This window comes from Bufo gargarizans, chromosome 6 (assembly GCF_014858855.1).
Source record: "Bufo gargarizans isolate SCDJY-AF-19 chromosome 6, ASM1485885v1, whole genome shotgun sequence".
Taxonomy (NCBI): domain Eukaryota; kingdom Metazoa; phylum Chordata; class Amphibia; order Anura; family Bufonidae; genus Bufo; species Bufo gargarizans.
The window spans coordinates 102,868,417-102,895,010 of record NC_058085.1 but is presented as its reverse complement, the minus strand read 5'-3'; the positions used below and the strand labels follow the sequence as shown (position 1 = coordinate 102,895,010).

At 46.8% G+C, this 26,594-nt stretch overlaps 1 protein-coding gene across 1 annotated transcript in view; it reads right to left on the bottom strand.

The window, feature by feature from the left end:
- Nucleotides 1-2,465: 2,465 nt before the first annotated feature.
- LOC122942002 overlaps nt 2,466-26,594 on the bottom strand; it is a 171,591-nt gene continuing 147,462 nt past the window's right edge. The window contains exons 2-4 of the mRNA XM_044299496.1: nt 13,889-14,175; nt 9,795-10,367; nt 2,466-2,521 (exon numbers count right to left, since the gene is read on the bottom strand). Of these exons, the coding sequence (XP_044155431.1) occupies nt 2,466-2,521; nt 9,795-10,367; nt 13,889-14,175 (916 nt within the window). The remainder of the gene's footprint in view (nt 2,522-9,794; nt 10,368-13,888; nt 14,176-26,594) is intronic.

Below are 26,594 nucleotides of genomic sequence, written 5' to 3'. Positions count from 1 at the left end.
GGGCCATGGTGAATAAGTGCTTTCTTTGCGACAAAGGTTAGGTTAAGAAATTGGCATGGGCGGGCGCCGTTTCAGTTTTTGCCTTAGGCAGCAGAAAGGCTAGGTGCACCCCTGCCACCCATACATCAGTTCATCTAACAGTTTTCATTCTAAGTGATATAACTGCCATCAATTACAATCTGTGATGCAGAGTAAAGTTGCCTAATGGTCCCTACCAACTCAACAGAAAGTAGGCTTTATGATGACAGCAACCCAGCCTTTTTACTTCTTCATCTTTGAAACGTATTCCTTCCTTTGAATCTCTGGAGTATCTACTATCCAGATGTAAATTATATTAAGCTAACCAATAGTTTCATTGTTGCAGAACCACTGTGTTGATTTGATATCCAAAATTGCTCATATGACACCTTTTACTTATGCCCTTTAAGTACACAAAAAGTTTGGGTAAGGAGGACTAAAAGACAACAAAGCTCCCTTGTTCCACTAGTTTAGAAGTAGAACAAAGCAAGGACTTTGAAGTTCCACAGGAGATTTTCAAGTTCATTTCCAGCACCTGGCTATTGTCAAGGAACCATGAACCAGACATACAACAAGAGATACGTGGAAATAAGAAGGCTTTATTGCAAATCAAGCTGTAAGCAAAAGTCCAAACGGATGGCTAAACCGGAGCAGGGTCTTGCGAAGACAGAGGTCAGGAACCAGAAGGGTAGTCAGACGAAGCCAGGATCAGGAACCAGAAGGGTAGTCAGACGAAGCCAGGATCAGGAACCAGAAGGGTTGTCAGACGAAGCCAGGATCAGGAACCAGCGGGGTAGTCAGACGAGGCCAGGATCAGGAACCAGAAGCAGCAGCAGTCTTAGAAGCATGTGCACACAGGAGGACCAAGCAAGGAACTGAAGCCACAGACCTCCTATATATATGAACTAGGCATCCAGCTCCTCCCAGTGGGAAGGAGAAGCCGCAGGGTGGGAGGCTACAAGAAACCCAGAAACCAAGATGGCCGCCAGCACATGTCAAACGAAGGAGAACAGCAAGAAGGTAAGACCATGACAGCTATGTTCTGAAGTCAATGAGCTCTTAAATTCTCTTTTGTGCTCTTCTTTCTGCCCTCCAAAATTCAACCTCCATATACTAGAGCCATATCGTCCATATCTTGCACTGATGAAGGCTAATAAGCCAGAATTAGCTTGTGCAAATTATAACAAAAGGACCTGTATTTATTACTATGTATCTGTGCTACACATCAGAGGTTTCGGATACATAGTTGGCCACCAAGGCCACCATTTGTATGTTTTTCCTACTATCCTAAAATGAGGATTGAAGGGTTATTCCCATTATATAAAGTTATAGCATAGCATACTCATGATTGGTGAGGAATGGGATCCCAGGGGTGTCAATTCTACCACTTATGAAGTGATGGTATATCCTATATGTGAGCACTTTAGAAGAGTAGAATCATTATTTAATTTTTTGGTTGTTTAAATATGTAAATATCTAATGTCTTAGTTTAAAGTTAGGGACTCTATTTGCGGGGTACTATATTTCCTTATGGAGAGCATCTTAATCGGCGTGAGGAGTCTTATAGGCTAGGAAATGCTCCTCTGGAATTCTGGGAAGAAGTTAGGAACTCTAAACTGTGAAATTCTTAGAATACTTCTATGAAGAAGTCTCCACAGCAGGACAGGATGTCAAAAGCTCCTCAATGTTATAGGTCGCAAGAAAATACAGATGAAAAAAGCCAAGACGAGAATATAAAAGGCCCAACACAACAAATCCAACCCAGACTAAAATGTATGCATGTCTTTACATGCTGTCATTCAAACAAAAGTGCACATGCTACCACTAAACTAAACAAAGTGAGTTCTAAGTGCAAATGACTGAGGTTTACAATAAGTGTTACTAATTATATAGAAGTGTTCCTAATTAACTTGTTTCTGTCATGGTCTTACCTTCTGCTGTTCTCCTTCGTTTGACATGTGCTGGCGGCCATCTTGGTTTCTGGGTTTCTTGTAGCCTCCCACCCTGCGGCTTCTCCTTCCCACTGGGAGGAGCTGGATGCCTAGCTCATATATATAGGAGGTCTGTGGCTTCAGTTCCTTGCTTGGTCCTCCTGTGTGCACATGCTTCTAAGACTGCTGCTGCTTCTGGTTCCTGATCCTGGCCTCGTCTGACTACCCCGCTGGTTCCTGATCCTGGCTTCGTCTGACTACCCTTCTGGTTCCTGATCCTGGCTTCGTCTGACTACCCCTCTGGTTCCTGACCTCTGGCTTCGCAAGACCCTGCTCCGGTTTAGCCATCCGTTTGGACTCTTGCTTACAGCTTGATTTGCAATAAAGCCTTCTTATTTCCACGTATCTCTTGTTGTACGTCTGGTTCATGGTTCCTTGACAGTTTCTCCATGTGCAAGCAGCTAAGGTGCCATAGATGTTAGATTTTGTAGGTCAACCAACCAATTTTGACAAGATTTAACAACTAGATCTTGTCTTTGGAGATGGCCTGATTGTCCCTTGAGGCATTGTTTCTATCAAGATAAAAAAGTATTAGGAAAAACATACTTGTTTGGCTGGGCCATATAAACATATTATTGAGCCAGGGCCGTATCTATAGCGGGTGTAGGACTCTTAAGATGCCCATACACCTTCAATAGCTGCCGGCCAAGCAAGCATCTGTCCCCGACTGCCCCTTGTATGTGTGGTCAATGGTAGAAGAGGAGAAAGCTGCTTCCAGACAACTCTGGCAGCAGCTCATCTCCTGGGCGAACAATAGGACATTAAAATCCTTCTCTCCCCTGACACTCCCCTGGGTAGAGTTGGGAGCTCCCTATACATAATATATTGAGTATAAGGGGCCAAACCCAGCCATGTTGCCTGAAAGGGCCCAATGGACCCAAATGGAACATAGTAGGTAGTGGCCCTGTTACATATTTTGCAGTGGGGCCAAATTATGCCTCTGAGATAGATGATTGTTGAAAGTTTATCTGTAGTCAGCAATAAAGTTAAAACGCAAAATAAAACCATCCAGTATCCATAGAAACAAGATGCAAGATATGAGGATTGACAGGATGTACCCTTGAAAGCAGCCACTGCCTGGTTAGAGCTAAATTAGGCTGGCCATCACTTTAGATCACCTGTTCAGCCAACAGCTAATAAGCCTCTGCTGGACAACTCTGGCCACTGTAAACCTCCCCAAAACAAAATGATCATCTATGTTGAAATCCAACAGCCCGATCCTTCTTTCTCCAAATATCTAGGGGAAAGTCAGCCCATCCCTGAACTCATAAGATGGCAAAATTGGTAGCTTCAACTGACATTAATATAATACTTATGGCCAGCCTTTTCACTGACTCTTATTTAATCTCGATGACACAATTCCTTTTTATAGGCTCTATTCTGGCACATCAATGCACAGAGAGGGATTCTCCGCTCAGGAGCCCACTTTATGAGCCAGAGCAGATAGCTACACTGACCTAGCCAGTACATGTCCTTCATGGTCGACTATTCATTTGAATGGGAGCTGTATTATACAAATAAAAGACATTGGGGTCATTTATCAAACTGGTGTAAAGTAGAATCTGGCTTAGTTTCCCATACCAACCAATCAGATTCCTCCTTTCATTTTCCAAAGGAGCTGTCCAAAATGAAACGTGAAATCAGATTGGATGCTATGGGCAACTGAGCCAAGTCTACTTTTACAGTTCTACCGCCATTTTTCCTTAGGAACCATAAAGGTTCAAAGGTGGCAGTTGCACATTCTACGCCCTGTTACAGATTTTTTTTATTGGGGCTCAGAAGCTTCAAGATACACCTCTGCTTCTCATATATCCACTATATTGCTGAGTAATCAGTTAGACTTTCCATTCAGAATTCTTAGTACTAGCTCTTTTCCTCTGTGTATGGTATATACTCGATAATGAGAACATGGTGGACTGGGTGGGTTTGTATTTGTCAGGAAATGTACAGCAATGCTTGTTAATGTCAAAGCTTCTATAAGTAACAGTGCTGAAAGGTCACTGGTCCCGCCCTAGGAGGAGTCCCGTGGAGCATCTTTTCCTTTCTACAGTTATTAATTCTCAGTTTCCCCCTCAGGAAGCCCCCTCGCAGATGATTCCTGTACAATGTTTTCTTCAAACAAAAGACCTCAAGGAGATTCTGCTGCCCAGTAAGGAGGCTGACTTTTTCTCAATGGGATTGAAAAATACCTTTCTTAAGTAAACACTTCTTTCCGTTCCTCCATGGGAGCGGACGTGCCACATGTCTTCCCTTAGCAAGTATTTCTGCGGCTATCTGTCTACAAAAAGAAAGCACCAGTTGAGGTCATTGGTAGAAAAAAGGTCAATTACCCTATGTAGAATTTCTCCCTTTCATCATATAACAAGTAGTTAAATAATGAATACCATTTGATGTGTTATGTATGGTATCTTATCTTAGGATTAGGATCAAAGGTGGAATCGAACAAACAGATTTGGTCACAATCATTCTCTCTCACAGAAGCACTGATAATTTCGCTAAACTTTTGTTTTAGCTAGAATTTCCTAAGTTTGATTAAAGGGAACCTGTCACCAGGATTTTGCGCATAGAGCTGGGGACATGGGCTGCTAGATGGCCACTAGCACATCTGCAGTACCCAGTCCTCATAGCTCTCTGCGCCTTTATTGTGTTAAAAAAACGTTTTGATTGATATGCAAATTACCTGATATGAGTCTTGTATCCGGAGATGAGTCCAGCGGAAAGGAGCCCAGCACCGCCCCACGTCCTCTGAATCTCCTCCTTGCTGGCTGACGTCACAGAGCTGGAGCGCCGAAATCTTGCGATGCGCGAGCTAGCGCATGCGCAGTGTCGGCATCATGTTAATTCCCTGTGCTGGCATCAGCACAGGGAATGAACTACGCATACGCTAGCTTGCGCATCGCGAGATTTCGGCGCTCCAGCTCTGTGACGTCAGCCAGCAAGGAGGAGATTCGGGGGACGCGGGGCGGTGCTGGGCTCCTTTCCGCTGGACTCATCTGCGGATACAGGACACATATCAGGTTCATTTGCATATCAATCAAAACAGTTTTTTAACACAATAAAGGCACAGAGAGCTATGGGGACTGGGTATTGCAGATGTGCTAGCGGCCATCTAGCAGCCCATGTCCTCAGCTCTATGCGCAAAATCCTGGTTACAGGTTCCCTTTAAGCTTACAACCACCTTAAAGGGTTTGTATCATAAAGGCAACCCCTTGTCTAATGGTAGCTAATAGCCATGTATCTGACTTCTGAAACCCCCAGAGATCAGCTGTTTTGATGGGGAAGGTTTGTCTGGTCACTCATGTCCCTTCTAGTATCCACTGCAGGGAACAAGTATTATTACATTCAAATATAAGGCCAACCATGTATCAAATGAACAAATGTGGTCTGACACTATTACTCTAGGAGCGACTCTTGTCAGTGTCCTACTAGAAAGTCAAATTTAAAGTGCTTGTGCCAAGGTTTAAATCTATCTCTTATCAAGAGGAGATAAGGGCTAATAGTCTGATCAGGAGTAGGAGTCTTGAGGCTCCACATATGAATAAAGTGCCCAACGAACGTTGGGGCTCCATGTCCATCGACTGTTTATTCGTACAGGGAGACACAGGCCCTTCGTTTTTTTAGATCAGTTCCAATCAAACTTGAATCCTGTATATTGTGGACTAACCCCTGTAAAGAGGTTCTCCCACAATAAAGAGTCATTACCTAATGCCAACAGCCTGCCTCTTTAAACAGACGATTCATACTTAACTTCTCCCCTGTGCTGCCTCCATGTTCTGGTCCCTGGAGTGTTTACATCTGGCGCTGCATGGGCACATGCTCCAGTGCAGTCAATGACTGGCTTTAGCAGTGACATGGCCAGAAGCAGCAAGTCAACACTGAAGCCAGTCATTGGCTGCAGCAAAGCATGTGACCATGTCCATGCAGTGCTGGATGTAAACGCTCCAGGGACCAGAACATGGACACACCACAAAGGACCGGAGCGTCAGGGAGCAGGTATTTATTTATTTTACTCACTTATATAGTGTTGACATATTCTGCGGCGCTTTACAGATATTATCATCACTTGCTGATGAGCTCTCGATCTAAGCTCCCGATCAGTATGTCTTTGGGAGGTAACCAGAGTATCCACAGGAGACCCACTCAAACACGGGGAGAATAGCGATGAGTGAAGCGAGTTTCAGATGTCCGTTCAATCAAAACTTTGGATTAATACTGTATGGAGATCTGTCTCCATACTGTAAGAAACAGTCATGTAATGTGTCTAAGTTTCATTATCCTGGTAAACTGTGTTAAAATTTAATGTATAATGCTATTCCAGTAATACAGATAAATGTAAATGCCTGCAGTATTCATTTGGTCAGTAGATGGCAGTATAGGACCAATTTGCATTGAAGTTTACCATAGAGAAAGTGTATTAATGTGTTAGTGGCTCTTTAAAACAGCATAAGTGTTGAAGTGACACGCCCCTTATGATGTCAGCCTGCCTCAGTGTGAGCAGGAGGAATGAGGAAGAGAGGCTGAAACTATAACGGCTGCCATCTTGGCTAGATAGAAAGCAAGTTCTGTGCTGTGTAAGACGTGTGTGGAGAGACTAAAGGACGTTCCTGTGCAGCCAAGCGGTGTGAACTTCAGTCTAGAGACGGATGGAGTATAAAGAGACTGTGCATTTAGTGAAGCCAAGTTAAAAAGGACCATGTGCAGCAGCTAACCTGTGGAGCTGACATTGGGCTGAGTGGATTGCCCCAAACAGTAAAGAGACTCACAGTGCTGCCGAGGTACCGGACAGTCACTGTAAAATTCTGGATTATATCCATCTGGTTTTCCGGCCTGCTGAGGAGGACTTCTTTGTTGCGGATCCTGCGCTGGTTAAAGGAAAAGGACGACATCGGGCCCCACCGTGCACTTCCACAAACTGTAAGAGGTCCACTTGGACCACTGGGATAAGGGGGGTGCGCACCCGCTTGAAAGTTAGGGTCAGTTAGGGATAGTTCCTGGGACTGCTATTCCTTAGTGTCCGCACCGCGAACACGGACACAGCAAAGGTGGAAATTGTTGTAGTATTTGACTTGAATTGTTCATACTGTTTTATTGTTAACCCGCTTTTATTAATTGATAGTAAATGCAATTTTCTTAATCTTGACTTCTGCGTACGCACTCTTTTCTGGTTGCGGAGTCATACCACCTGCCTTGCTCTCGGTTCACAATACAGTATTAAAATGTGTGGGCTTCGATGAGCCGAAGCTCCTGGAATTGTTTTTTAAAGTGGAAAACCACTTTAAAACTTGAAACCAAATTCTGGTTCGGTTACGACTGGTTTCAAGTTTTAAAGTAGTTTTCCACAATCAATTACCAAAGTTATTTTACAAAGTCATGCTAACTTTGGATCATCGGAGCCCATACATTTTAATCGTGTACAGAGACGGATCTCCGTACATTATTAATCTGAATTTTTGAACAAAGCGACTTTGGATGTAACATCCAAAGCTCACTTTGCTCATCCCTAGGGGAGAACATACAAACTCCACTCAGATGTTGTCCTTGGTCAGATTTGAACCTAGAATCCCAGCACTGCAAGGCACCAGTGTTAAGCACTTAGCCACCATGCTCATAGGTAAGTATGAATATTCTATTTTTAAAGGCTGCTGACATTAGATAAAAATAAAAGCTCATTATTCCCAGAGAACCCCTTTAAGGCTATGTTCCAAAGTTAATTGGTCCATCCCCCATTTTTTTTTTTTCGGGATTTCATACATGGTGCAGGCCAGGCACGGTAACCACGTGTGCAGCAATTTAAACTATAGTGAGTACACATGCTGGTAAGCAACTAGAGGTTATCTGCATGCAGTTAAGGGGACTGAGCTGCACCGTGTATGGGCACCCTTAGGGCAACATGGTAAAAACATGAGGTAATTGAGTTGAATTGTTATGTCCAGCTGAGAAAGTGATTGTATATTGCAAGTGAATGGGGATGGTGGTAGGTGGATGCATCACTAGAGAAGCACTAAGGGCTCATGCACAGGAATGTGTGCTGATCGTGCCATGCATTGGGGACCACAAATTGCGGTCCTCAATGCACAGACAATGTCCGTGTGGCCTGCGCTGGTGGATGCAGACCTATTCAACTTGTATGGGTCCGCGATGCGTCCGCACCACAAAAAAATAGAGCATGTTCTATTTTTTTACGGTGTGGGGGCATGGACTGAAATGCCATAGTAATGCTCCATTGTGCTTCCGTGGCCTTCCGCTCTGTGCCTCCGCTCCGTATCTTCCGGATTGCGGACCCATTCATGCTGTTTGAGGGCCACAATACGGGCACAGCCGGCCTATGCTTGTGTGCATGGGCCCTAAGGGTAATTTCAGACAAGCGAATTATGCTGTCAGTATAATTCAGTAGATGCAAGGTCCAGCCAGAGACACACAGCATTATAAATCATTATAATGTTGTGTGGTACTGTGAAAGGAGCAGTGTCCATAATGGGAAATCACTCTGTCACATGGAGCAAGTTTTCCACATTGGACATGATCATCTGTGAAGAATGGCTATTGCAGCCTCCTATAAACCACTTTTCTAACTGTCTCTACTTCGGGAGCAGCTTTCTTTTAAGGTATCTTTCACTCTGCGTTGGTTTCTTTTATGCCAGGAAAAGCTCAATGAATCACTTAAACAGAGCAGAAGTATAATACTGTTCACACATGAAGAAGGCATTGGCCACTCGCTCAGTCACACCAAACACCTTCTACCTTACCCTTACCTTACCCCTAGAAATAAACACACAACACCACTGCTTGGATTTTAATCGGCCACAGCAGCCGTTTATTAAATAAATACATAACATAATAACTTAAATTAACCAATGACGAGGGAGGTCCTAGAAGCCCCAATAACCTCATAAACACCGGAACACCTGCGTCTCCATCTTGCCCCCAGCCGTTGAACCCAGCTCGGAGGCAGCAACTGATGGACGCGTAATTAGTACTCCTAGCTCCTCAATGAGAGTCCAGCCCCTCCCGCGGGGCCCTCCCATCCTCAGGTACCACCATATTCTTCCACTTCAAGGACCTCCCCCGCCTCCACGACTGCCATGACAAAATTGACAACCCCCAAAAACTTCCTCGATTACCACTTACCACCAGGGCGGGAGGGTGGGCGTTTCTCTCCCTGGCCGCAATGCTCCTGCTCACCGCCTCCTCCTGACGTCACCGGAGTGGCCGCGCCCCCCCGCTGTCCTAGCAACTCGCGCCTCTCAGCCGGCCCGCCCCCCCTCCCACACTTAACCCTCCGTTCACCTCTGCTTCCGTCGCCCAAGCCTCTTCATGTACGGCCTCCCCCACCGCTGCGCTCCTCGTCCGGCCTGCCTTGAAGAAGGCATTGGCCACTCGCTCAGTCACACCAAACACCTTCTACCTTACCCTTACCTTACCCCTAGAAATAAACACACAACACCACTGCTTGGATTTTAATCGGCCACAGCAGCCGTTTATTAAATAAATACATAACATAATAACTTAAATTAACCAATGACGAGGGAGGTCCTAGAAGCCCCAATAACCTCATAAACACCGGAACACCTGCGTCTCCATCTTGCCCCCAGCCGTTGAACCCAGCTCGGAGGCAGCAACTGATGGACGCGTAATTAGTACTCCTAGCTCCTCAATGAGAGTCCAGCCCCTCCCGCGGGGCCCTCCCATCCTCAGGTACCACCATATTCTTCCACTTCAAGGACCTCCCCCGCCTCCAAGAACGCGCAGCTTGACCCCCTCAAACCTGCGCGTCCCTCCACATACCTAAGGCCACTTCCACACCACTCTGGAGCCCCAGAGCCCACAAATCCGTCCCCACCGCATTCAAATGCACGCCATCCGCTCTCCAAAATTCCCCAACGCCCTTTTCCAACACCTCATGCCGCACCACCACACCACCACTCTTCGCCATAAATCGTCCCACTGCCCTATTCACCTTAACTCGCGCCTTATTAAGGCTCTCCACAGACCTCGCACCCCTCCAAGCCTTACGCGGAACAATATCCGACCAAACCGTGATCAGCCCGGGGAACAACGCCCAAATTCTCAGCAGGTCAAACTTTACATCCCGAATCAACTCCCTAAAAGGACGCCTACCCAAGTCATTGCCTCCCACATGTAAAACCAACACATCGGGAGGACGATCCAGCCGCACGAAACGATGAACCTCCCGCAGCACTCCACCCCACAACATACCTCTCACACCCAACCACCGAACCGTAGCCAACTCCGAACTAAATCCCAACTGACGACCGCTCGGTCTGACATCCGCTCTGATCGCACCCCAAAACACATACGAGTGACCCAAGATCCACACCAAAGCCGCCGTCCTTAGACCTGTGAACAACAAAAGAACACAATTAACACCATACCAGACCATCGCCACACATCTACAACAAAGCAGGCCTTACATAAGATTTAAAACGCACTGACTCCCACCGCCCTATCCTCTTAATAACCTCCTCACTGGCGCCTGCCCTGGCCGCCTCCGTCGCCGCCCCAATTCTAAAAGAATGACCCGAATAGTCCCTAACCGGCACACCCAAACCCTGCAAACATTTCTTAAAAACCGCCAAAAATTGGAACCTAGACAAAAAGGACCCATCCTCATGCCTAAGAAACGGAACCCCATCCCTGCGGAACCCCGAGCCATACAAACCTGCACACCTAACCGGGCACATACCACACCCCGGCACCGAAAACAACGTAACACGCTGCCCCCTGCCCTCCTGATCCGTTTTCGACCGCCGAATACAGACAAGCACCCTATCCCCCGCCAACTCAACATCCTCACTCCTAAGCCCACCCGCTCTGTGAACACTGCCACTCACCAACTCACCCAAGCGGAAGGCGCCAAAAAACGCCAAAGCAAACGCCGCCCTAAACAGCCCCAACTCCCAAGCCGAGCTGCAAACCACACCCAACTTATCACCCAACTGAAGCAACAGCCCAAACGACACTGGCCGCCTCCTATCCAACACCCTGCCCGCACTCCTCCGCCATCCCTTCAACACCTGCCGCACCAAAAAACTCCTTGTCAAATCCGGGAGCCCGCGCCACTTCAAACCAAACGCCAGGCCTGCAATAAAATGATTCACCTTCGATACCGACCACCCCTCACTCTTCAACTGACCCAGCAACAACAACAACCGAACGTCCCCCTCCCCCCCACCAGTCCCCCACGCCCCATTCCAACTCTCCCAGGTCGCCCACGCCTTACCGTACTCTCTCCAAGTACCCGGACTCAGCGAATCCCTCAACAAACCCGTCACTTCTCCTCCAAGATCCCCCAAAGCCACGCCGGACACTCCATACCCTCCGCCTCCGCTTCTGGCACGAGAAGCCGGAACCGCTCCCACTGCGAACGAGAAAGAGAATCCGCCACAGCATTAGACACTCCCGCCACATGCTCCGCCACCAACCACACATTAAGCCTCAAACATTGTAACACCAGAAACTGCAAGAGTCTGACCACCGGTGGGGAAGAAGCAGACAAACTGTTGATAGCCTGCACCACCCCCAAATTGTCACAATAAAACCGCACTTTCTTGTTCTCAAATTTACTGCCCCACAACACAACCGCCACCACGATAGGAAACAGCTCTAACAACGCCATGTTCCGTACCCATCCCCGACTCACCCACACATCCGGCCACCCTCCCGCACACCATTGACCCTGGCAATAAGCCCCAAACCCCACCCCGCCGGACGCGTCCGTATACAACTCGAAATCCACACTGTCGCACAACTCCTCCATCACTAACGACTTGCCATTGTACTGCCCCAAAAACTCCGCCCACACCCTCAAATCCCCTTTCAATTCCTTACGCAACCTAATAAAGTGATAAGGCGCAGACACGCCTGCCGTAGCCGCGGCCAACCGTCTACAGAAGATTCTACCCATCGGCATAATCCGACACGCGAAATTCAGCTTCCCCAACAAGGACTGCAAATCCCGCAACCTGATCTTCTCACCCCCAATGGCCCTATCAATCTCCAAGCGCAAATCCCCCAACTTATCCTCCGGAAGCCTACACTCCATCCGCTCTGTATCTATGACAATCCCCAAAAAACACAACTCCGTCACCGGACCCAACGTCTTCTCCTGCGCCAAAGGTACGCCAAAGCGCGCAAAAACCGACTGCACTGTGTGCAGCAACAACGAACAAACCCTCGAACCTGCCGGCCCTAAACACAAAAAATCGTCTAAGTAATGAATAATAGACGAGCAACCCGAAACCTCAACCACCACCCACTCCAAAAATGAACTAAAGGTCTCAAAATACGCACACGAAAGAGAGCACCCCATCGGCAAACACCGATCTACAAAATACTCCCCGTCCCAAAAACAACCCAACAAACCCATGCTCCCTTCGTGCACCGGAAGCAACCGAAAAGCCGCTTCCACATCAAGCTTTGCCATCAACGTCCCCCGCCCCCACCGCCTCACCCACCTAACAGCCGCATCAAAGGAAGTATAGGCCACTGAACAAAGTTCAGGATCTATACCATCATTGACCGACGCACCTTTTGGGTAAGACAAGTGATGAATGAGCCGAAACTTGCCCGGCTCCTTCTTAGGCACCACCCCCAGGGGAGACACCATCAATCCCGAAATCGGCGGTTCCTTGAACGGACCCGCCATCCGTCCCAACTCCACCTCCTTCCTCAATTTCTCCGCCACCACCTCAGCATGAACCAGCGCGGACCTAAGGTTCCGAAGAACAACAGGCCCCGCCGTGACAACCGATGGAATCCGAAAACCGAACCTAAACCCGTCCCCCAACAACCCAGCCGCCACCCGATCCGGATACCTATCTAGAAACTCCTGCATCTCTTCCACCCGAACCGGCGTCCGACCCTTTTCCAACCCCGTCCCCCCCTTTATGCCTACCCCCTTTGAAGCACCGGCTAGCTCCATGGGGCCCCCCACACCCTGTGCACTCGTGCTTAAATTTGCACTTAGCACCAAATCTGCAGTTCCCTTCGTTGAAAAGGAAACACAACCCCTTTGCGGACGCCGCTGCCAAGGCCCCCGGGGATGACCCCCCGGATTCCCCCCGAAAGGACTGCCCAGCCCTAGGCGGCGCCGTCACCCTCAACCACAATCCGATATCCTTGTGATCCCACCGGATATCTGGCCTCACCGCCTTACGCTGCCGGAACTGCTCGTCATACCTGAGCCAGCCCACGCCACCATAAACCCTGTACGCTTCCCCAATAGCATCCTGGTAGCAAAACAGCGCCGAACAACACTCCGGAGACCGCTCGCCAATGACACTTGCTAATATGGCAAACGCCTGTAGCCAATTAGCAAACGTCCGCGGAATCAATCGATGCCGCCGCTTGTCCTCATCCTCCTTTTTTCCTTCATCCTTCTTCCCCCTATCCAGGTTAAAACGCTCCAATGGAAGCAGCGAGAATATCTCCACATATTCCCCCTTCCATATCTTCTCCCTCACCTCCTGCTTCAAATGAGCCCCCAAAGGGCCCTCAAAGCACACATACACCTCCCCCCGCGCCCTATCGTCCAACCTCTGCACCTCCGCCTCACCTCCCGCCTGAGTCTCAACCGACGCCGACCCAGCCCCCCCCCTTGCCGCCCCACAACTGACCCCTCACCTCCCGCCTGAGTCTCAACCGACGCCGACCCAGCCCCCCCCCCTTGCACCCCCACAACTGACCCCGGCATCACCCCCCAACCCGGCAAAGGAGACCCACCACCCGCCCCCATGCCCGCCAGCCACCCCGTCAAACCTCCCAACAACTGCCCCAACCCCTTACCTAAATCACCCATGGCCCCCCCACCCCCCCCCCCGGGCAACCCTGCGCTAACATGGAGCCCCAAGCAATCTCACCAGGCACCACGGGCGCTGTGCCTCCCGCTGCCGCAGATCCGGACTCCCGCAGCACGGACACTTCACCGGCACGGCTCCTGGACGTCGACGGCTCTTCGTCCCGGACCACCTGCACGACCCTCTGCACCACGCTGGACGGACACCGGGAAGAGACCTCGGCGCCCCCCACGGCAAGGGGACCTTCCTCCACACTGTCCTGCTCTTCTCTGGACCTGCGCTGATCCACCCCTCCGCTCAGCGCAGTCCGAGGGACCGGGATATTGCCCAGAAGCTGAGTGGACCGCCCGCTAAAGGAAGGACTGGGCCAGCCCACCGATCCAGGTCCAGCATCCAATTGCACCGCCGCAGGGAGCGGGGGAAGGGGCGTCCCGCTCCTCTCAGGGCCCCGCCGTGTATCGGGATTCCTCCCACGGCGAGAGCGGCTCGCTGAAGGCTGTGCGGCCGCCCTCCGCCGCCGAGGGTCCACAGAGGGGCTCCCTACTCGGCGCCGGGCCCGGGGGGTGCATTCAGGACTTAGGCGCGCCGGCGGTTTGCTCCGCCGCGGCCGGGTAGCCCGAACCGTGGGGGTAACCGCAGGAGCAACCATACAAGCACCCACCTGCTCCTGCAGCCAGCCAGGCCCCCGCACCTCCGCCTCACGCCGCAGCCGCTCCAACATCTCCTCAATTAAAACTGCCGGCGCCGCCATTACGCTGCTGCTGCTCCGTTTCTCTCCCTGGCCGCAATGCTCCTGCTCACCGCCTCCTCCTGACGTCACCGGAGTGGCCGCGCCCCCCCGCTGTCCTAGCAACTCGCGCCTCTCAGCCGGCCCGCCCCCCCTCCCACACTTAACCCTCCGTTCACCTCTGCTTCCGTCGCCCAAGCCTCTTCATGTACGGCCTCCCCCACCGCTGCGCTCCTCGTCCGGCCTGCCTGTATTTAAGTAGAGGCAGAAAACTCTGTTGCTGAGTCTGCTTCCAATTTCAGCACATTTTCCATGCTTATTTTGAATGCAAATTTGAAAATACATGTAGTTTTTGATGCAGTTTTAAACCCGTCTTGATGTGAATAACTAGTTTTTTCTGCTTCCCATTCATTTCAGTGTGCGAATTGTGGCCATTGTTTCTGCTCAAAGATACGGCATGATGTTTTATTTCCAGGGCACTGAAAAAATCTGTGATGTCTGTGTTACCTTTAAGATCAATAGGATTGGGGCCTCTTTCCACACTGATTCCAATGCGTTTTCCATGAAAACCAAATCCAACGAACATTCCCGAAAAAAGTGGCATTCGTCATCCATACGCATATTATGGTATCTCTTTATTGGACACTAGGGACGAGCGAACCTGAACTTTACAAGTTCGGGTTCGGCTTTCGGGCAGTGGAGAATTCCCGTTATGGATTCTGTTATAAAGGAATATAACGGAATTCTATGACGCAATGCAAAATGGAAGCCTTTAAGAGGCATTCCATTTAGATCCTTCATAATAGAAATCTATGGCCAAGCATAATGGATCTGTCTGGTTTCCGTTATGCAGGACGAAAAACAAAGTCCCGCATAACAGAAACCAGACGGATCTATTATGCTTGGCCATAGACTTCTATTATGACGGATCAAAATGGAATGCCTCTTAAAGGCTTCTGTTTTTGCACTCCGTCATAGAATTCCCTTATATTCCATCATAACGGAATCCATAACGGGATTCCTCCACTGCCTGAACTCCGAACCTGAACCTTTAAAGTTCGGGTTCGCTCATCCCTAATGGACACATTTTCTTTTTACAGAAAGTATCAGCATGGATTAGTGCAGTCTGTTGCGGCTCTCTATCCAGTTACAAAATGGAAACCCCAACCGGTGAATAGGGTATTATGAGTCCATTTAACCTATGTGCCAGGATCTCTCCTGCCACATACAGGAAATGTACACTGCTAATGCAGTGTGTGAAAAGACCCTTATGAATGAGACATATTCTCAACGTATTCTCTTTAAGGGGGTTATTCCATGACTAATGTAAAAAATGAAAATCAGACATATAGTACATGACCTGTACCTCACATGGATCCATTGATCTCTCCATTCAGTGCTCTGCTAGGTTTATATCAAAGCGGCAGCTCAAATGGACTGTCCTTTCTGCTGCAGCTCAGGGGTTGTGTCCATTTTGCTGCCGCTTTCTACCTATCACAACTCAGGAGGCAGTTGAAGGATGAAACTGAGCATGTGCGACCTTCTCAGTGAGCCAAAGAAATAAGAAAATAATCAAACAGAAGGTGGCGCCATACGTATACATATTATTGAACAACTCAGTGGCTATACAAAATTTTTAATTACATGCAATTACAAAAATATGTACTAGTTTGAAAACTATAAAAAAGAAATTGTGGGACAACCCCTTTAAAGGGAGTCACCAAATTTTTACCCATTAAACCAAATGTACTGGCCAACAGATTGTTGCAGATGCATTCTAGACATACCTTTTCCTCTTGACAATGTTTGGATTGTCTGTAAAAAGTTATTTTAATCCTCCTGATAACAGCTCCAAAGTGCCCGGTGGGGCGGACTTGGGTTTTCAAAGGGCCCTAGCCTGCCACCCTTTCCCTTGCTGAGTTCCACCCCTAAGATTAAAATGCTTCCTCCAATCACCAACAATGTTACGCTTGTGCAGCGCTTTACTCCAGCTTTCTCCTCCCTTAGGAGGCATCTCAGTGACGTCAGGGAAGAGGGGGAGGATGCCAGATACAGCATAAGGGAGGAGAAACCTGGAGTGAAGCACTGCATAAGTGCAAAGTTGTTGATGATGGGAGGATAACTTTAATCTAGGTTTGAAAACCCAAGCCCACCCCACCAGGCACTTTGGAGCTGTTATTGGGTGGATTACGCAGCACGGTGGTTTCATAGTTACCACTAGTGCAGGGGCGTAACTAGAAGTTACTGGGCCCCACAGAAAACTTTTGGACGGGCCCCCCCCTTCCCTGGACCGTATATCTCAGAGGGCATATGGTCGTGTGGCTGGTCCCTTTTTAAAAAAAAATAGTTTGTTGTGTTTTTAGTATTTTTATATTTTAATAGTTAAAATGTTTTTTTTTTTTTTATGTTTATTTATCTTTATATAAAACATTGGGAAGGGGGCTGATTTGAACTTTCATCCCAATCTCTGCCAGCCTCCTGTCTATAGCTTGCAGTACATGGCAGCCTCCCCTCTCTGCCTCCGCCATGTACTAGTGCTTATTATTGCAAACATATGCACGCACCCGATGCCAGCCCAGAACCATCCTGGCATCACATGTGTGTATATATAACTTAAGAGTGCCATAGTAAGCACTAGTAGATGGCAGAACAGCGAGCAGAGAGGGGAGGCTGCCGTGTACTGCATGCTATAGTACAGGAGGCTGGCAGAGGAAGAAGTGGGCATATGTTGCAATGTGGCTACCTGGCAGCTGCAGCAGCCAAGTGGCCATCCCAGCCTCTGCCAGCCTCCTGTACTATAACAGATACATGCATTTTATTATATAGTAGCTGGTGGGACTGGGATGGCAGTCTGTGGCAGCTACATGCTGCAGCCTCCCCTGGCTGCACACTCTGCCTGCTGCTGTACCTGGCCTTTCCTCCTTGTCACAGACTGGAAGAGGAGAGGAGGAAAGGGTGGACCACTTAGACTCTGCCCATCCTTCCTCATGCCCAAAGAGGCCGCACTAGTGCAGCAGCAGGCAAGGGAAGGGGGTGGGGCCGGGGTGCCCAGGCACATACCTGAAAAAATGAGTGCTGTGCGTGCCTGCTGTGTGTCCCTCTGCCCTCCGCTGTGCTGCCGCTGCTCCTCTCGCCTGCTTATCCCGCTCATCGTGACCCTTGAGGATGACTTCACTTGGTGGGCGGGCTGCCACTGCACTGCATGGTAAGAGGTCCCCTATGTGACCGCACCTAATGTGAAGGGGGGGGGGCGGCCTTTTCTGAAATGTAAAATTATGTACACACAGAAAGTGTGTGTGAGACACTGCTCCAGGGCCCCTTGTCAGCCAGGGCCCCGAAGCAGCCGCTTCCCCTGCTTCCCTGGTAGTTAAACCACTGCACTGGTGCTTTACGGCGCTGGTGTCCTAGGTTCGAATCTGACCAAGGACAACATCTGCATGGTGTTAGTATGTTCTCCCCTTGTTTGCGCGGGTTTCCTCCGGGTACTCCGGTTTCCTCCCACACTCCAAAGACATACTGATAGGGACCTTAGATTGTGAGCCCCACTGGGGACAGTGATTCTAATGTCTATAAAGTGATGCAGAATATAGTAGCGCTATATAAGTGCATAAAATAAATAAAACTACTTTTTCCAGACAATACAAACATGGTCAAAAGAGTAAATGTCTAGAATGCATCTGCAATGATCTGCTGGCCAGTACAAGTGGTTTAATAGGTAACATTAGGTGACAGACTCCATTTAAGTCTAAATTCTTCCCTATGTACAAAGCAAATATAGTACAGTAAAGACCTTTACTCTTTCGTTTGACATAATTATAAGGGCCAAGGAGAAAAATCATTAGGTTATTAGAACAAAACAAACACGACATCCTGTTTTCAGGGCTCGGCACCAGGCAGACCTTGGCTAATTTATTAAAATAACACCTGGCGTCCAGATCTTTCCGTTTCTGTAACCTCCATTAAATAGTTAAAACGTGTTTATCAGTGTTATACAGCAAAGGGAAGCCTCCCAAAAATGGAATTCCTCCCCTGCCCTATTCCCATTGGGCTGATGCATCTGTAGTATGTGAGATACGTGTTCGGAAGGTTGGGACGTGTTTACTGCCGCTGCACACACGAGACGCCGAGGAAAACTAAAGCAGCTGTTACTATAGGAACAAAGCTGCAGAGGATTATGGCTGACTTGTGGCAGGATATAGATGTCTTGCCAATAGGATTCATTAATTACATGGCTGGAAGGCGGGCAGGCAGTCTTGTAAAACTACAATGACTTACTTGCATGCAACAGGTTAGAAAACCTTGTGAATAACATGTACAGTATATCATTATCATCAGCAGAAAAGACATCACCTTCTTATACCAGTGAACTGTAGAAGAGACCACGTGGAATAGGCCAAACTCAGGGATGTAACTACCATAGTGGCAGACCATGCGACTGCTATGGGGCCCAGGGGAAGAGGGTGCACCTCCACTCCCACACCCCTTTTGCATACAATGCCCCATTTATGCTTGGCCGTGTTCCCTATCCATACCACAGTTCCACCGCCTCACTGCATGTTTGGGCACCGGAGTTGAATTTGATGATGCAGGATCCTGGCCCTACATACACCTAAAGGGCTTGCCCCACAAAAAAATATTCAACATTTTTCAAAGCAGCACTTGGATCTGAATACTTTTGTAACTGTAGTATAATCACTGAATTATTCAACTAAATCTATAGCGCCACCTGTTGTAATTCTCTGTCCAACTGGCAGATTACAGGGAGAGAGCTGCAGAAGAAAGGACACATCCCATGAGAAAGGAAACACCCCTGAGAAAGGACACACACCCTGAGGTGCCAGCCTGAAGATCTCCAGAACATTTGCAGTAATGAAAGGACATTTTCCTGTGCTCTATGATGTCTGATATTCATTTTAACATCAATCATGGGATAACACATTTAAAGTCCATGGAGGGCTGCTTTCTATGAGAAAGTAACCCTTCATACTGTGCCCAGCTGTTTCCAACTGTTCTATGAGTCCAGGAGATCTCTCCTTTTTACAGGAGTCACCAGGACATTCTGGAAGTTGGCAAGAATGCTATATTTTTAAAAGTTTCATTAATGTGCTCTAATAGCTGCACATATAGTGACCTGGTGGCCACTGCTAAATACAATAGATGCCCTAATGACCCATCTAAGTCTACTAAATGTTGTGTATTTTAATGTGTGTACAAGATTTAAATTAAGTTTTACAAATCTGGGCTAATCACTGGCCAGCATATTGAAGGTTAATTCCTTTAGCTTTTGGTTTGTCAGGCAGGGGCAGGCCCAGACTCCTGGGGTCAGCCTTCTTTCTCCCTGTTGAGTTGAGGGTTGAAGAGAGAGCAGAAAGCAGCTCTTTAGGAACCTGGGTCCTTTGAGGAGATAGACAGCCATGTAATTGGTGCCAAACTAAGACTCCACTTCAGCCTTCCATCCACTTTGAGAACACAGAAAGCAGAACGTTATTTTGAAGGTTTAGCAGCCATATTGGTCGGTGAAGAACAACTGCCCGTAAGGTGATGACCATATACCGGCTTTGGACTTCACTGCATTTTGACTTTAGGTAAAGGCTTTTGGTCCCTAATCATATTAGACAGACACAGATACTAATCTGTTAAAGGACTACACCCTGCAGTTGGCATTGTAGAACCACACTTTGAGAGGATATTGCCTTCTGAAAATATGGACTGAAAAGGCTGGACTGAAGTGAAGCATAGTAATAATGAAAGACTATATCTGGATGTGGTTTGTGAAGTTCACCTCCACCTTTGTTATGCCAGAAATTTATGAGAGCTGTTGATATGAACTCCTACTCCAAAGAGTACATGTAAATATTTCCACTTTGTCAAAAGTTTCAGTAAATATGTGGTTACTGGTTTCCTAATCATTATCATTATATATTGCCATGCCTGGATCCCTGCCTTGTACCTCACACCACCTACAACACCAGGGGCACCCCAACCAACAGCAGAAAAGAAACCCCCAAGTCAGGGTGTGCGAGACCCAGCGCTGAGGTCACGGCCAGGTCTTGCAGGAATCACAGCAAGAATGGTGCAGCGCCGAAGAGGGTATGGGTGGGGGCGGGGCCAGGGGTGGACACTGGGTAAAGCAACCACAGAGCTGCGGGCCTGCCGGCTAGGCACAGGGGCCCCGACCCGCGACTGGCCATTAAAAGTGCTGTGAGTGTGACTGTCACTTGCGGCAGGTTTGCAAGGCCTGATGGCGCCCACTAGTGGCCGCGGGCCCTCAGTCCACCTCAGGGCGCAAAGGTCCTTTGCGCCACAATATGCAGCTTCTCCCCGCTCCTGACAGTTCTAAAAAAGTGGGAGTGGCGTGGAGGGGGACAGGCCCGTCTAATTTACTATTTACTACTCTTGTTTTAGGCATAGAAAATGGTCTAACTGTAAGACAGCTAGGAAGCAGCTTTAGAAGCTGAGGTGGATCTGCCAAAGTTATTAAGAGGCCTGCGCCTCTTCTTAAGTCTGGAGGATCCACCACCAGGTATAGGGGTTAATGCCGGTCAGACTTTGCAATTTCATAGAGTTAACCGGGCACATAAATAACTAAATGATTTCAAATTCATGGTCAAAACCATGAATTACCCAAACAGTGTTGCTTCAATACATCACAAGGTCATCTGAACAGTTACCACACGTGCAGGCTACACACGTGTCTAAACGAAATAGAGCTTAACTTATTTAAATGTCATCCTGCCAAGGCTAGACGTCATGAGGAGCGCCACTACTGCCAACTAAGAAAGCCACACTGTTGACTTTTGAAGCTACCTCAGGATATTTGCACATTTCTTTTTTATGTATTAAATTTATGTAGGGCATTGCAAAGGTTGAAGTCTATCATGGATATTCGCACCATAGGTTGATGTGCTGAGGATTTAAAGGGAATGTGTTATTATAAACTTACCTATTGTTCAACATATGTTTAAGAATTTTTGGTGATTTTATTTAAAATTTTTCCTGTCAACATCTATATTTGAACAAAAATAATAAAATCCTGCAATTTTCGCACAAGCCACAGAAGCCTGTATTACGTTGACAGATTTTCTGCCAGATGATCGCTAATAAATGTTCATAGTAACACTCGTTGGCGATCATCTGGCAGTGTTATACTGCCGCTGATTACCTGCTCGTTTATTGGGCAATTGCAATTTTTCAGCATGCCATCTAATCACGATCTGATGACTGCAAATAACTAGACAGCATGGGGACGAGTGACGGCAAAACAATCGCTCCTCCCTATGCAGTGGAGAAGATCGCTGCATGTAATACCAGCGGACTCCTCTCACGACAATCACCTGCAGAATCAGGCTGTGTAATACAGCCTAATAATATGCTCCACTTCTTGGTTTGTACACATCATTTTACTGCAGTTAACTGCGTGTCATTCTAATCCTGCCTGTAACGATATCACCTCTGTGTCTAGATAAGACATGATCCACCATTCACAATAGGTGATTATAAAAGATTATCTATTCTTCTCTTGTACAATGACCTCTGCACAGGTCACAGAGCATGTCTAAAAAGCTCTCCCATAGAATTCAATGAGGTCCCCTCCAGACCATTGTATCTACGGCACATGTGCGTTGCCCGTAAGGCATTTTTCTAAATGCTGTTAAGAACAGCTCAGGCAAAATGGCCGCCCCTATAATCTTGTTTAGGAAACAGAATAAAAAAAAATATAAACTAAAAACACAATAAACTTTTTTTTCCTATTTAGGTTCCCGCGACAGGTGGCAGAAGATCGGTGAGACTGGAAACATGTGGTTTGATCTGACATGTTTTCCGTTTGGATCAAATGATGTCTGTGTTGTGTCTGTGATTTATGGTGTTTGCTACTAGTGTTGGGCGTGAATATTCAAATCGCGAATATTAATAGCGAATATCGTCACTTCGAGAATTTGCGAAAATTTCGAATATAGTGTAGGGTTGAGTGTACCAAACGTTAGGATTTTTGGACCCCGGACCCGATCCCGAACTTTTCAGTAAAAGTTTGAGTTCGGTGTTCAGCGAGTTAATGGAGCTTTTTGTGTGCCCTTAGAAGCCATCACAGCCGTGCCTACTAATGGCATGGCTGTGATTGGCCAGTGCAGCATGTGACCCAGCCTCTATATAAGCTGGAGTCACGTAGCGCAGCACATCACTCTGCTCTAATTAGTGTAGGGATAGGATGCTAATGCTGTGAGGGAGAGAATAGGAAAGAATCTTTAATCAAAAGTGCTTGTTAACTCAGCAATCTACCTAGATTTTGTTTTGTGGGTGCAGTGAGCAATCTTTTTACCTTGCCCTGAGCCCAGTGACACAGAAAACAAACTTTTATCCGTCTGTTAGTTAGGTGGGTGTCGACGGCCAATTTTATGCAAGTTCAGTGCACCAGCACAGCATATGTGCTTTAGTGACAGTCAAATACAAGCTTGAAATACATTGGGGCCTTTGCAGCATTTGACAGTGTGAAATACAAGCTTGAAATACTGCAATAATTTTCTGGGTTTAAAAAAACACCCATTTTTGGCAATACCCTACATCTGGGGCCTATGTTTTTTTGGTGGTGTGAAATACAAGCTTGAAATGCTGCAATAATATTCTGGGTTTAAGAAAAACACAAATTTTTGGCAATATCCTACATCTGGTGCCTTTGCAGCATTTGTCAGTGTGAAATACAAGCTTGAAATACTGCAATCATTTTTTGGGTTAAAAAAACACCCATTTTTGGCAATACCCTATATCTGGGGCCTATGCTGCATTTGTTAGTGTGAAATACAAGCTTGAAATACTGCAATAATATTCTGTTATTTAAAAAAAACACTCATTTTGGGCAAAATACAAAATTTGCGGCCTTTGCTGCATCTGTCAGTGTGAAATACAAGATTGAAATACGGCAATAATTTTCTGTTATTAAAAAAACACTCATTTTGGGCAAAATACTAAATTAGCGGCCTTTGCTGCATCTGTCAGTGTGAAATACAAACTTGAAATACTGGAATAATATTCTGGGTTTAAAAAAAAAACATTTTTTGCAATACCCTACATCTGGGGCCTTTGCAGCATTTGTCAGCGTGAAATACAAGCTTGAAATACTGGAATAATATTCTGGGTTTAAAAAAAAACATTTTTGGCAATATCCTACATCTGGGGCCTTTGCTGCATCTGTCAGTGTGAAATACAAGCTTAAAATACAGCAATAATATTCTGTTAAAAAAACACCCATTTTGGGCAAAAAACAAAATTAGTGGCCATTGCTGCATTTGTCAGTGTGAAATACAAGCTTGAAATACTGCAATTATTTTCTGTTATTAAAAAAGCACCCATTTTTGGCAATACCCTACATCTGCGGCCTTTGCTGCATCTGTCAGTGTGAAATAATAATAGCCACTGAAGAAGAGGTGTGCAACCTCGAAACGTGTATGGCAATCTACGGATGATACAATCTAAAAAGATACAGCGCGCTGTAAATTTAAATTGGTGATGTATTAAACCACGTGGGACACCACGTGAGACGCCATCAAACACGTGAACTACACTCGAAAGTTTAGACTGAGTGCAATAAGCAAATTTACACCGGACTATCGGTATCTGCATGGAAAAGGATATCTACGCTGACTCGGCGTGCGATCTGTTCAACCAAATAGCCACCGGGAGGTGGTGAAGACACGGTAAAGAGACCGCTCTCTCTCCTTTTTTCACATGTCTACATGTTTGCCTGCTATATTACATTCTCTTATCGACATGGTAATTACATCTAAGTAATAAGTGGTCATACATACCACCAACACAGGTGGTTATATACGTCATCACTGAGAACAAGATCTGGAGGACATTCATATATTTTTATATATTTTTTATATTTTTCCTACGTACTTTTAGTTCTCTATGTGGTTTCTCATCAATTGACTATTTGATCAGCTACCTGATTTATTGTTCGATTATTTATTGATCATTTCTACTATATCGATTATTTGAATCTTCATTCGATATTATCCGATAATATTTGATTTATTGTTCGATCGTGAAATGATATGTTTTAATGACATTCGATTTTATAGTTTTATGTTCAATAAATTTACTTTTTGATGCAGCCCCCTATGGATTGAGAGCCCGTTCTACTTATACACTATCCTTGCACTTGTTTATTGGGGTAAACTTATACGTGAGCACCTGAATCCATTTGGTTTGGAGGTGAGCCGCCTGTTCATCCTTTCACACATTTTTGGCAATACCCTACATCTGTGGCCTTTGCTGAATCTGTCAGTGTGAAATACAAGCTTGAAATACTGCAATAATATTCTATAAAAAAAACACCCATTTTGGGCAATACCCTACATCTGGGGCCTATGCTGCATTTGTTAGTGTGAAATACAAGCTTGAAATACTGCAATAATATTCTGGGTTTAAAGAAAACACCCATTTTTGGCAATATCCTACATCTGAGGCCTATGCTGCATTTGTTAGTGTGAAATACAAGCTTGAAATACTGCAATCATTTTATGTGTTTAAAAAAACACAATTTTTTAGCAAAAACCTACATCTAGGGCCTTTGCAGCATTTGTCAGTTTGAAATACAAGCTTGAAATACTGCAATAATGCTTATCTTATGAGACTTTTTAATAGAACATGCAACTTTTTCGTAAAGACGTGCGACTTTTGTAAAGCTGCCTACTGACTGATAAACTACTACCGTCGAACACATTTATTACAGTCTTAAAGGGCCGATCATAAATCTGACTTGGCTAAAACTGACTTTAGCCATATGGTAAAGTGGAGGGAGCTAATGATAAATCTGGCCCATACTGCTTCTTATAATGAATAGTCTTTTCCTTCTTTCCTCTGCTGAGCTATACTCTTATATTTGTTAAACAATATACTGAGGGTGATCTGTTGTCCCTTAGTCAGTTCCAAAACCTTAAAGGGTTTGTTCATCTTCGGGAGCCTTTCTGCCATATGACCCCCCTTCTCATATGGCCAAACCTTCGCCTAGAAGTGTAAGCCGTGTACCGGGGTGGGCTCCCCAGGATACAGCGAAGTCACAGACAAGGAAAGCGACACTGACACCAGCTTTATATGCAAGAACAAAAACTTAACTTTGGAAATAGTAATAACATAAGTATAAACAGAATAAGTAATACCCCAGGCCCATACTCACCGTCCCTATCTGAGGGACAGGCCTAGCCCGTTGGCGCACACAGCAGAGCCTACAAGTCGTGCTGTGCTGCTACAGAGGACACACCTAACCGGTAGCAGACGCAGCAGAGCCTGCAAGTCAATTACTGTGCTGCAGGATGCCGCTTACCCGGGATGGCCTCCAACCTCTCAACAACCGTGCGGCCTTGCTTGGTAATAAGGCTTCTGTCCACACACTGAAAAGTCTTATTAATAGTCTTCCTGGGACAATCTCTCTTACAAAGAGGGGACGACAGCTACTCTCCTTCCTTTGAGTGTCCATTCACTGCCGGACATCCGCAAGCCAGGATGGAATCGGATTTAGTCTCTCACAGCACAATCCTTCCACCATATCAGATCAGCTCAGACTTCCTGGTTTTCTCAGAAGCAGCCTGCATGAGTCATCATCTGCTTTGCATATGCAAATCCCAGAGTGTGCTGGCTGTAGCTGCAAAACAGTTGGCTCTAGTGCCCGGAATTCCAAATGATAGTTCCAATACAATTTAGGCATACACATTATACAGGCAGAGCTGTTCCACAATCTCACAGAAGCATACTTACATGCTCCCTGCTGCTGGGTTCTGGCTCCTTCAGACCCCTGCTGTCACTGCCTAGCTCAGGTCTCCACGTGTCAGCATGCTTCTTGACATGGGTCATGTGGCAGCAGGGGCGAATTGGCCATAGACCTTCCAGGAAAATTTCCTGGTAGGCCGATGCCCAGGGGGCCGCCCAAGCCCTCCTCTCTGCCACTGGCCGGGTACATAATGAGCTCTCATTTGTAATTAACGTGAGAATCAAGTACTCATGTCCTCCTGAATTCAACTATGGACCGCATCTCACCTCCTAAGC